Raw genomic sequence first — 13,342 nt, forward strand, 5'->3', positions numbered from 1 at the left:
TCTTGTTTTTTTTTTTTCTTTACCCGTTTTTTAAGAAATTTTAGTTGATTTTGAGACAAAAGAGCATAATTAAAAGAAACAGAAACTTGAAATTTGAAAATGCTTTTTATATATATTGATTGCATTTATACAGTATGTATTTGCAAACGAGAGAAAAACTCATACAGAGAAGTAGTTTATCTTTTTACCTTTGAGATCAAGAACAAAAGTCGATAAAGACAGGAGGCGATAGTTTTGAGAAAGAGATCATTCAGAAAGCGTGCTCGTAATACTTCGGGAATATAGAAAGGCTATTGATTTTAGTATATCATCCTAGTACCAGTTTTTGGGACTCCTTTTTAACTCACACTGGCTGACTATTACACCAAAGATTGATACAAGTTAGTGTCGCAGCTTTTATTTGTGTTTATATTATTTTTACTACCTTAAAGTTCTGGGATTTTTTCTCTGGATAAGAGCTTCGTATAATCTTTTAAAGGTAATTAAGTGGGGCTCAAACTTTTAACAAGGGTATAGTTTTGTTTCGTTGGATATTAAGGCCATCTTTAAGGATGTCTACGGTTAATATGAGACCATCTTTGGCCTCCATTTCAGGTGTCGGTCCTTCTGGTCCAACTACTGCCACAGCTACCAGTTCAAGGAGTTTCAAACCGTGTGCAAATTGTACTTGCAGTTACGGGCAGTTGTCTAGACAAGGTAGAAGATCATCAGCTTTATTGAAACAAATCAACTTTTCCAGAAGGCATTCTCATTTTGGGAATCCACCTTTAAGTCCTACCAGTGAATCCATATATTCAACTGATTCTATTTGTCAGCTCAAAAGTACTGAAACCGCAAAGAGATTGCTTGCCTTAAGGAAGCAAATGGATACACATGATTTGTGCTGTTACATTATTCCATCAGAGGACGAACATCAGTCTGAATACGTTTCTCAAGCTGACGAAAGACGTGCATTCATTTCTGGGTTTACCGGAAGTGCCGGAGTTGCCTGTGTAACAAGAGACTTATTGAATTTCAACACAGATAAGCCTGAGGGCGAAGCTATTTTGAGCACTGATGGGCGCTATTTTAACCAAGCCAGTCAAGAACTGGATTGTAACTGGACTTTAGTAAGGCAGGGAGAAGATCCTATAACTTGGCAACAATGGGCTGTTAACGAGGCACATGAAATGTCGCTTGCTCTTGGTGGAAAACCAACAAAGATTGGTATCGATCCAAGATTAATCAGTTTTGATCAAGTGAGAATGTTTGAGAAAGTGATCAAGGATAAAACTGAAGGAACTAATGCAAAGATTGAATTTGTTGCTGTTGCAGATAATTTGGTGGATAAAATCTGGTGCGAGTTTGAAACCATGCCCGTCAGAGACTTAAATGAATTACTACTATTGGATCGCAAATATACTGGAGAATGTTACAAGTCTAAGCGTGAGCGTGTTATGAACAAGATTTCAAAGGACCACAATGGAGCCTCTCATTTGGTAGTTTTTGCCTTGGACGAAATATGTTGGTTATTAAATCTACGTGGTTCAGACATTGAATACAATCCAGTTTTCTTTGCTTATCTTGTTTTGTCCAACGATGAAACGATACTCTTCACTGATAATCCATTTGATGATAAAATTGAAAATTATTTGAGTGAAAATAACATCAAAGTTGAATCATATCAAAATATCTGGTCATTTTTGTCTGACAAGGCTTCTGCCCTTGCGGAGAAAAAAGAAACAATTCTGATTCCATCCAACTCATCATGGGAAATTGTTCGTAAGTTATATGGTTCTACTATGAAGCGTGTATCGTCTCCAATCGAAGTTATGAAATCTGTTAAAAATGAGACCGAAATCCAAAATGCTCATTCTGCTCAAGTAAAAGATGCCGTCGCGTTGATTCAGTATTTCTCTTGGTTAGAAGATCAACTTGTTAAGCATGAGAAATTAATTGATGAACACAAGGCTTCTCAAAAGTTAACGGAAATCAGAAAGACAGCGAAACACTACATGGGTAATTCGTTCTGTACCATTTCATCCACTGGATCGAATGCTGCAGTGATTCATTACGAACCACCCGAAGAGAACTCGTCCATGATCGATCCAAACAAAATATATCTATGTGATTCAGGAGCACAATTTTTAGAAGGTACGACAGACATCACACGTACGTTACATTTCACGGAGCCGACGCAGGAAGAGATTGATAACTATACACTAGTATTGAAAGGTAATTTGGCACTTGAACGGTTGGTGGTTCCTGAGGGCACCAGTGGATATAACATCGATGTTATTGCCAGACAGTTTTTGTGGCAAGCTGGACTGGATTACAAGCATGGTACAGGTCACGGTGTTGGTTCATTCTTGAATGTTCACGAGGGACCAATCGGAATTGGATACAAACCACATCTTGTAAATTTCCCCTTGGAAAAGGGAAATATAATCACCAATGAACCAGGTTATTATAAAGATGGTGAATACGGTATCCGAATAGAAAACGATCTACTCGTCAAGGAAGCTGAAGGACTACAATTTGGTAAGCGTAAATTTTTGAAGTTCGAGAACCTAACTATGGTACCTTACTGTAAGAAGTTAATCAACACAAGTCTTTTGACGCCAGAGGAGAAATCACAGATTAACGACTATCATACAAGGATATGGTCTTCAATCGTTCCATTCTTGCAACCATCCAGTATTGCATTCAAATGGCTCAAGAGAGAAACTAAATCACTATGATCCGTGCCTTTCTTTTCTCTATTAGATCACTGATTTTGTCTACCTATTCGGAAATGGTGACAGAACTTGTTCCAATTTCTTCACATGAACATGCGTTTTCTTATTAATTTGGTCCATATTAGTATTTCCTTTCTATTCAACTTCTTAATTCACCTTCGTTTATCAGAATCACCATTTTTTTTCACTGTCTATTCAGAGTCAACTAAACATATGCAACGTCCTTGTTGTCTGTCTATATAAGTACTTTTAAATATTACTTCCTTCGTTAACATGTACTGGTTGCACTAGTATTAATGCCATTCATTACCCATCGCCAGATTTCCCCCTGTTACTCATATTTGTCACGTGTGGTCACATGTTTTCATCCGGGTAACCATATCCTGACAAGTAAGAATCCTTTTCGTTTTTTGCTGACGTGAGATGACAGTTACCCGTCCCACATCCCTTACTTTTCCCCGGGATCCGAACACGGATCAAGTAGGAAACGCGCAGCGGGACTGATTCGTTGTAAACTAGTCATTCACTTTTTTAACTTGTTATGATGTATGCACAGGAGAACAGAGGATGAGAAAAAAAATTGAAAATTAGAGGATATATAACGAAACACTTATAATAAAGCATACTTTCTCCCGTTTCTTTGGTTAGATTCCAAATTTGCTAGTATCCAAATCATCAATCAACTGAAGGCAGGCCATACTCTCGCACAGGTTGTACAGAGATTACATTCTGATTCTATTATTATTTATTAGCATACAACGTTGTGGTTTTTCTACATCAGTACTTGAAATATTGATATCCATCGGGTTTGCTCCAAAAGTCCAAAGAAGGTAAAACAAAGTGAAAGTGACTTTCTCACGCAGAAGGAGCTCTATTTATCTATTGATTTCAAACGATGCAAAGACACATACTATCTAGAAGCAACCAGTGCCTGCTGCGTGGCAATGTGCTGGCAGTGAGACATCTTTCTCAAAGGCCACTGGCAAGGACTAAGAGGTTTTTGCAAACCTCTCAGAATGGGGATAAAGTGAATGCTCCAGTTTGGCCATTCAATTTTGAAATTCCAGTGAAGAACGGTAAGAGTAGTGCACCTGGTACACAGGAAGAAGCATCTGGATCTGGGACCGCAGGTGCTAAAAAGACATGGCTCACTTACTCGCTTCCTAAAAATGTTGCCAAGAAGGGGGAACCTTTACAGACCCAACCACCCAAAGTCGATGAAAATATTCAACCAAAAAAACGTGCAAAGAGAAAGCTAAGGCCACGTAAAGCTCTAATATCGTTGACGCCCAATGCTCTTTCTCATTTGAAGGGGTTGCTCGATCAACCTGAACCTAAACTAATAAGAATAGGAGTTAAAAATAGAGGATGTTCCGGTTTGACTTACGATTTGCAATATATTACTAGTCCAGGAAAGTTCGATGAAGTGGTAGAGCAAGACGGTGTGAAGGTTATAATTGATTCAAAGGCTCTTTTCAGTATAGTTGGTAGTGAAATGGACTGGGTAGATGATAAGTTGTCCTCTAGATTTGTTTTCAAGAATCCAAACTCTAAGGGTACATGCGGATGCGGTGAAAGTTTCATGGTATAATTAATGCAAGATCTTTCCATCATCATCGGCATCATTATCATCCACAACTTTGCATTGGGATGAAGCATAAATATTCATCACCTGTAAGGAGCATTGACTGTTGTCGCTTTCATCCGGATTGCCTCTGGAGAAAAATAAAGAAACTAACAGTTGACGCAACTAACACAACACTCACCCCACGTATTATTCTTCTGATAGGTTTGCTACCTCTTACTACAAGGTGTTTAGTTTGGAAAACTCATTCTAACGACATTTATTTATACAATAGCATCGGATCCTGATCTTTTTTACTAGCAGGTATTCTTTCCATTTGGGGTACGTACGGGGGCATAAAGCGTCCGGGACGCTGATGATATCCCCCGGAGGAGAATTGCTTGAATTTATTCTTTTATTCATTTGTTCAATGCGATACACCCTAAGAAATCCTCCCTCATTCAATCTCTTTCTTCCACACCAATAATACCCTTAAACACAATTACAATCATCATTATAATTCTATATGTATATTTATTGGTCACAAAAAATGCTACCTGATGTAGCTCGTTTATAACTTTTTTAACATCATATTTATTCTATCAAACCATATTCTAGCTACGTTACTTTAATTAAACGGACGTTGCGGTTGTGATTACACTAATGGGAGAGCTCTATTAATTTCGCTGTCCAAGGATATATTTGCTGTCCCAATATTAAAAAAAATACTCGAAGGTACTTTAACAAAATTAATGGACGTGCACGTCCCGCGACAGAATAAAATTCAAAATAAAAATATATACACTGAGCACAGAAACCAAGATGTGCAGTGACACAAAGGTTTCTCTTACCTATTTTCTGACATGGCTCTCTGATTCTGTATTTGTACCCCATTCCTTGTCACGCTGAAATATTTTAAATATATAAACCTCTTTGTATAGGATAAAATTACTTCTCTTTTTACCGTCACAAAAGGCACTTCTCTTATTCTACTTTACAGTATTATTACCACCTAGAAACTCTCTAAGGAACTTTTTAAATAAGCACTCGTATTCCAACCGGTTTTTTAAACAAGTCCAGGAAAACAAACTTACCAAAGTCTTTATTCAATTACACTTAAAAGAATATATCTGTCATGCAACAAAAAAAGCTAATTCCAATTTTAGTCGCTCTTCCAATAGCACTAGCAGGTGCTGATAGAGAGTCTGCGCCAGTTGTTTATGAAAATCCAGAGAAAGCCTGCTACCTTGCAGAATTTCCTCAGGTTGGCTCCGATAAGGTTGGTGGATACATCACACTTTCACTAGTCTTGATGGAATTGCCAAGGTAAACGTCAGAATATCGACTTTGGAGCCAAAGCTTCAATATCACATCCACGAAAAACCAGTTGATCCATCCGATCCAACTTGTGAGTCTACAAAAGAACACTTGAACCCTTACAATGGGCAGGTGCCATGCGGTAATGATATCTCCAAATGTGAAGTTGGTGACTTAAGTGGTAAGTACGGTAACATCGACTACAGTTATTACGAGACGGAATATTTGGATCCATACTTATCATTGATCGAGGGTGATCCCGCTTTTGTTGGAGGTAGATCAATTACCTTACATTATTCTAATGGTACAAGATATGCATGCGCTGACATTGTTCCATGTGAGAAATTGAAGCCATCTCCAAAACCACCAAAGGAAGACAAACTAAAGGAGGACGAACCAAAGGAAGACGAACCAAAGGAAGACAAACCAAAGGAAGACGAACCAAAGGAAGACGAACCAAAGGAAGACGAACCAAAGGAAGACAAACCAAAGGAAAAAGATCCAAAGGACGACACATCAAAGGACGAAAAGTCTGAGGAAGAGAAGCCAAAAGAAGATAAAAAAACCAAGAAAGAGAAGAAAAAGGCTAAGAAGGAAGAAGAGAAAAAGCAAAAGGAAGATAAGAAGAACAAAAAACATAGTGACAAGAAGAACAAAAAACATGATGATGATGATGAATACTCCGAAGCTGAACCTTCAGTGACTGAAGAAAAACGTGTTGAGACGAGTTTCACCAAGAAACCACATCACACTACCTCTGCTGCATTGAAGGAAGGTTACAAAGAGGTAAAGAACGAAACGGACACTGAATGGAAAACAGATGACGGTCACTACAATGGCACTGAGACTGATCATTCTACTGCCCTAAATGATGCTTATAATTGGAAGAGAACTTCGTCCATAGGCTCCATTATTGCTTTCATGATGTCCTTGTTAATTTGATTCAAAAACGAAAGATCATCACGCACATGAGCTGGAATATCTAGTTATACATATGTAGATCTTACAAGGAAAATAATAATATGTTGCTATCCAAAACTTGACACAATGCCAATGATATTGTCTTAATTAACGTGAATTACAAAACTGACGCCTGACATCGAAACAGAAGTGCGTTCCAAAAACCTAGCGTTAAATTTCAAAATCTATCACGTGATGGTGATCCACTTGTTCCAGTTTTTTTCTTCGGTTTTCTTTGTGGACATGCACTTTCGAGAGTCTTCCAGAAAAATCCGGTAATGTTCTAGCTATCACGGTTCCGGACTCTAGCTTAGAGCAGAGTGAATTTTAAGTAGCTTTACAATCCCCACACAGCTTCTACATTGCCGTAAGCAACATGCTGGGATAGCTGGTTGTTTGATCTAGTATTCAACTAACAATAAGGACGTACTTACAATTTTCTATTTTACGTAGCCATGAACGTCAGTCCCAACGGTAATTTAAAAGCTTAACCTTGAGTGAGTGAATTATTCGAGAATGTACTGGTTTATACTGGAAAAGTAATGTAGTTGTTAGAGCTTTGTTTGTCTGTGAATTGGGCAATACTAAAGCTGGGACTGGTACCGGGAGATAGGGGTTGAGGTATATTTTGCTTTGCTATTAGTTTTCTTAATAAGGTGATTTTAGGGTATCTTTTGATAGATGCTTATAGAAAGAATAGGTGAAAAAAAAAGTTTATAGAATATAAGCGTAGTGAAGAGGTATATAAAGGGAGACCATCCGAAGAATCATTTGTTGAGTGCTTCCTGCTTTGGAATTCAATTACATCAATTGTATCAATAGTGGTCTATCTGATAGAAATAAACAACAATTGTCAGGATCATCAAACGCATCAACAGTTTATTGTCTAGAAAGAAGATATTACTACAATGAACGACGAAACACAATTTACAAATAAGGCCAACGAAATTATCCGTTTGGCCCAGAAATTGGCTCAGGATCACAGACATGCTCAGTTACAACCAATTCACTTACTTGCTGCATTTGTTGAGCCAAACGAGGATGGTTCTGTTGGATTCTTACAAAACTTGGTGGAATTAGCGAAATATGATTATGAACCTTTGAAAAGGGCCATCAACAGAAACCTAGTCAGGACTCCATCTCAGACGCCCGCACCATTAGAAATTCAGCCAAGTTATGCTTTCGGGCAGGTCTTGAAAGATACTTCAGAAATTAGGAAACAGCAAAAAGATTCATTCGTCGGTCAAGATCATATATTGACTGCTTTGTTCAAAGATGCAACAACTCAAAGCATTTTTAAGGAGTGTTCCATTGACATAGAATCTGTGAAGCAGCAGATGCTCGAATTGAGAGGCAATCAACGAATTGATTCAAGAGACGCTGATACAAATGAAAAATGGGAATATTTGAAGAAGTATGCGATCGATATGACTGAACAGGCTAGAGCAGGTAAGTTGGATCCTGTTATCGGTAGAGAAGAAGAAATTAGAACTGCCATCACTGTTCTTGCTAGAAGAATCAAGTCAAATCCATGTTTGATCGGTGAGCCAGGTATTGGTAAGACTGCCATTGTAGAAGGTGTTGCTCAAAGAATTATCGACGATGATGTTCCACAAATTCTACAGGGTTGCAAATTATTTTCTTTGGATCTTGCTGCATTGACGGCTGGTGCCAAATATAAAGGTGATTTCGAGGAAAGATTAAAAGGTGTCTTGAAAGAAATCGAGGAATCAAAGACTTTAATTATATTATTCATCGATGAGATTCATATGTTGATGGGCCAAGGTGTAGATGATTCTGCCAATGCTGCTAATATTTTGAAACCAGCCTTATCTCGTGGTGGCTTGAAGGTAATTGGTGCCACTACCACTAACGAATATAGATCTTTGGTCGAGAAGGATGGTGCTTTCGAAAGAAGATTCCAGAAGATTGATGTCCCTGAACCAACGACAAGGCAAACGGTAGCTATTTTGAGAGGTTTACAGCCAAAGTATGAAATACATCATGGTGTTAGAATTCTAGATAGTGCCCTAGTGTCTGCAGCTCAACTAGCTAAGAGGTACTTGCCATACAGAAGATTACCTGATTCTGCTATTGACTTGGTTGATATTTCATGTGCCGGTGTCGCTGTTGCTCGTGATTCTAAGCCCGAAGAATTAGACAATAAAGAGCGCGAATTGCATTTACTACAGGTTGAAATCAAGGCATTAGAAAGAGATGAAGAAACGGATCCAACGACAAAAGAAAGGCTACAACAAGCCAGACAAAAGGAAGCTTCATTAATTGAGGAATTGGAACCAATGAGACAGCGTTACCAACAGGAAGTGGATTCTCATGAACAACTAAGACAAGCCAAAAAGAAGCTCGATGAATTGGAAAACAAATGCATGGATGCCGAACGTCGTTACGATAATGCTACCGCAGCTGATTTGAAATACTTTGCTATTCCGGATATCAAGAAACGTATTGAGGAATTGGAACAAAAAGTTGCTGAAGAAGAATCCAGGGAAGGTTCTGAAACAATGGTGAAGAACGTGGTTAACAGCGAGGTTATTGCCGAGACTGCCGCTAGAATGACCGGTATTCCAGTGAATAAACTAACTGAATCTGAAAACACAAAGTTGATCCATATGGAACGTGAGTTATCGCAACAAGTTGTGGGTCAAATGGAGGCTGTGAAAGCCGTTTCTAACGCTGTCAGACTTTCTAGATCTGGTTTGTCTAACCCTAATCAACCGGCATCTTTCTTATTCCTAGGTTTATCTGGTTCCGGTAAGACTGAATTAGCTAAGAAAGTCGCATCCTTCTTGTTTAATGATGAAAAAGCTATGGTCAGAATCGATTGTTCAGAATTGATGGAGAAACATTCAGTTTCGAAATTATTAGGTACTACTGCCGGTTACATTGGTTACCAAGAAGGTGGTTTCTTAACTAATCAATTACAGAGAAGACCATACAGTGTGTTGTTATTTGATGAAGTCGAAAAGGCCCACCCTGATGTCTTGACCGTTCTTTTGCAAATGTTAGATGACGGCAGAATCACTAGTGGTCAAGGTAAGACAATTGACTGTTCGAACTGTATTGTAATTATGACTTCTAATTTGGGTGCCCAATTTATCAATGCTCAGACTGGATCAAAGGTTACTGAGGGTTCCAAAGAGTTGGTGATGAGTGCCGTTAAAGCACATTTCAGACCAGAATTCTTGAATAGAATCTCAAGTATCGTGGTATTCAACAAGCTTTCTCACAAGGCCATTCACAAAATTGTTGATATCAGAATCAAAGACTTGGAGAAGCAATTTGCGGATAATGATAAGAATTACAAGATCAACGTTTCACCACCAGCTCGGGATTTCTTGACCAAGAATGGTTACTCGGAGGATATGGGTGCTAGGCCATTGAACAGATTAATTCAAACCGAGATTTTGAACCCAATGGCAATCCATATCTTGAAGGGTGAGATCAAAGACAAAGAAATTGTCAATGTAGAAGTGGGTGCCGATGGATCTCATTTAGAAGTTTTACCAAATCACCCAGCTTCATCAGAAATTGGTGATGAAGACATGGATTTGGACTTGGACGACGATGACGACTTAGACCTAGACTGATCTAAAATGAATTACAAAAAGAAAACATACAAACAAACTCACTCAGTAATAAAATTTCAGTTCAACAGTACCATCATATATAGTGTAAAGTACATATTTTTTTCACTTTCTTTAGTATAATATTTTGACTTTTACATGTTTTCATGTTCATAAGAGGTGCAAACCAATGGTGCTGCTGTTATTCATACAAGCGTACTAACTAAGCATTCTGGCTGAGTTTGTATTACATGTTACTTAGATGGGCAGGGTTCTTTCAGCCTTTTTCACTGATTTCCCAAGTCAGTAAGTCCAATTTTGCACATGATTCAAAAGAATTTGATTGGTCTTTCTTCAAATCATGCTTCTTTCCTCACGAATGTTAATCTTCGGCTTTTTTCCTCTTCTTCCCTCGTTCCGTGGAGTTATTGGCTGAGTAACATCCCATATACCTTTCGTTCTGGGCATCGCTAAACATGCTTGGTAAAGAGATAGACGTAGATCATTTTCCCTGAAAGGCTTCCATTATTACATGTCAAAAATTAGCAGGCAATCAGATGGACTAAAGCGTACGCTCGCATTTGGATACGAGCCTCTCTATAATTCGAAGACACACGTACCAATGTGTGGGATAAGACGCAAACGCGTCGGAAGGGAAGGAACGGAAAAACGCTTATCGGCCTCTAAGAAAGAATGCAGAAGCGAAGAAAATCCAGCACTGTAAATTCGTTTCATTTCGTAGATTCATCTCAGGTGCCTATTTTTTAGTTTGTATGCAAAAGGACATGTGTTCTCCTTGGTTTTTTTTATCTACAGAATGAAGGAGGCCGGATCTTGGCAGTAACTGTTGTTCGGATTACAAGATTGAAATGTTTCTGGCTTATTAAGAGTACAGGAACTTGAGGGTGATTTACCGGTACTTTGTTTGGTTCGATTTACTATTTTATTGATTGATTGAATTATGTCTTACAATTGCCATGGTTACCACAATTCCTATTGTGCTAACAGATACTATAATTATTATTTATTTACCTGTGCCACGCTAACTAGTTCAAGTGCGGATTTGTTTTGCATATAAGGAGAGCAACCCGTTTTTTCCCAACTCTGCCGTTGCATTTTTCCAACACCGTTTTGAGTATGAACAATGTGCCGTATTTGCATGCAAGTTAAAAAGAAAAAACAGTCAATAATGCCACTGTGGGTAAACTCATAATTGTCATGTTGCCAGGGTTTCTTTCCATACCAAACGCGTACTGGAGGTAATCGACTTTTTTTTATTCTAAATCAGGAAATTCAAATACCGTGATGCAATGCCACTACATCAATATGTACATTCCCGAAATTTCCGTTGGTGGATTCCGAACCACCTTTAGCTCCTCGTGCATGAGGCACTTACAGTCGCGTCTTGGCTGGACCCGTAGTAGTATATAGCTATCTATTCTATATATCGTATACCCGATTTTGCATTATCTTACAGCCGAGAGCCTGTGCTTACATTTCCGGTTAAACAGTTTGAGATATTAGGGTGATTTCTTTTTGTAATCGGCTGCCAAACTAAGGTTTACTCCTGATTTGAAAATGTGGACTGTTTTTGGCATTGTTTTTTCTCTAAATTCTCTTTTCTTTGCGCTTTTTTTGACATTTTCTCTGATTGTGCTGTACAGATAAGACGTTCTGAACCATCACTACAAAAAATTATGGGAAACAATTTCTATTCTGTTTACTTGAAGAGCAGGCAATATAGAGATTGCCATTCTAACTGACATCCTACTATGTTTTTTGTGAAAGCGAAAGCCTATCCATTTGCGTATATTATTGTTGCACTACTAGATTCGTGAAAGGATTATCGTGCCGTGACATATTAATGCATGATAAAAGCAGGAAAAATAGGGTCTGATCTAAAGCATAGCTGCAGTCGCCTTAGAAGCTACCGTGCAAACTAATAATAGAAAAAATCAAAGGATACTTACTGTTCGGGGTGTGCATGCGATATTGTGATACCGGATTTAACCGTCAGATTCACCACGGCATCTTTTTCTGAGGACTCCGAACATGCTCTCATTTGCAAGATGTAAATGAAAGCACAATTTCACCGAGAAATACTGTGCATCTGCTTAGCAGTGAGGCACACCGGTAAGGGTATCTCGATTTCTCACCAAGAAGATGCAGTCAAAAAATTAGTGAAGCCACGATTAGATTATGATATCTTTCCTCTTTATTTCTCTTCATTTTCATTACTCATTTGCATAATTTTGAGCCTGTTTTTACCAAGTAGTTATCGAATTCTTTCACTGATTTTTGGGCCCAAAGTCTGTAAGTATGATAAAGGTTACATCATGCTCATGTAGGAATACATTAAAAGTGGTCTTATTTCGCATTAGAAATAAACCCCCAACGCCACCATGTTTGGAATGTTTGGAGGAACATGATCCCCGCTCTCTGGAAGATGTTCACCTTTGAGGGGACTAAAGCCAGCTACGAGATATCTAAGACAAACTGCAGAAAGTATCGTACAGATTTCAGCTGTAGGCAGAAAAAATGCTGTTCGAATCCAAATGAAATTCATTGAATCTTTTTTTTTCAATCATAATTTTTTGATCTGCAGTACGAATATTTCTGCGTCAAGGCACCTTTTCACTGTACGTAAAAACAGAAACTCCTACAATTTTTCTTTGTGTTGTTAGTACTGATTTAGTCAGCACTAAAAAGACTAGATATAAAGTTTTTGCACAGTCCATGGAAATTATTTACACACTAGCCAATGAGGGGATCTAAATTTTTGGGAATACTATGGCTTTAGAACAACTGAAATATTCAAAAGAGAAGGCTTGCAGATTATACGGAGTGTTTGGCTTATATTTTTGTTTTCATATCATTCTTCTAGGGAAAGAAGAGAAACGACGATTCTCTTCTGTAGTGGTAACGGTAAAGGGTATCCAAGCTGCTACCAGCACAACGCAAATACAAGTATTAGACTAGAAAGGATTTCGGACCCTTAGAATTCTAATGATCGAAGTTAGCCAGAAGGGTTGAAAAAAGAAAAGTGAACAAAAGGCGATAAACGGAGAGTGCAGAAAAAATTGCAGTGTTAACAGCGGCAATGCACGTACAAAATATAATTATTACTAGTAAATGGGAATAACCAATAAAAAGGCACTAGCAACGGTATTTCAGATGCCATATAGCAGTAAAACAAAATA

At 38.2% G+C, this 13,342-nt stretch overlaps 3 protein-coding genes across 3 annotated transcripts; all 3 read left to right on the top strand.

The window, feature by feature from the left end:
- Positions 1 to 551: 551 nt before the first annotated feature.
- On the top strand, positions 552 to 2,720 carry FRA1 (aminopeptidase P; the record flags this gene model as incomplete). The annotated part of the gene is made up of 1 exon (XM_455893.1): positions 552 to 2,720. The coding sequence occupies one exon, from the start codon at positions 552 to 554 to the stop codon at positions 2,718 to 2,720; it is 2,169 nt and encodes a 722-aa protein (XP_455893.1).
- Positions 2,721 to 3,612: 892 nt separating this feature from the next.
- Positions 3,613 to 4,308, top strand: ISA1 (Fe-binding Fe/S cluster assembly protein ISA1; the record flags this gene model as incomplete). The annotated part of the gene is made up of 1 exon (XM_455894.1): positions 3,613 to 4,308. The coding sequence occupies one exon, from the start codon at positions 3,613 to 3,615 to the stop codon at positions 4,306 to 4,308; it is 696 nt and encodes a 231-aa protein (XP_455894.1).
- Positions 4,309 to 7,466: 3,158 nt separating this feature from the next.
- On the top strand, positions 7,467 to 10,166 carry HSP104 (chaperone ATPase HSP104; the record flags this gene model as incomplete). The annotated part of the gene is made up of 1 exon (XM_455896.1): positions 7,467 to 10,166. The coding sequence occupies one exon, from the start codon at positions 7,467 to 7,469 to the stop codon at positions 10,164 to 10,166; it is 2,700 nt and encodes an 899-aa protein (XP_455896.1).
- Positions 10,167 to 13,342: the final 3,176 nt, after the last annotated feature.

Source organism: Kluyveromyces lactis (assembly GCF_000002515.2).
Source record: "Kluyveromyces lactis strain NRRL Y-1140 chromosome F complete sequence".
In the NCBI taxonomy this organism is placed as follows: domain Eukaryota; kingdom Fungi; phylum Ascomycota; class Saccharomycetes; order Saccharomycetales; family Saccharomycetaceae; genus Kluyveromyces; species Kluyveromyces lactis.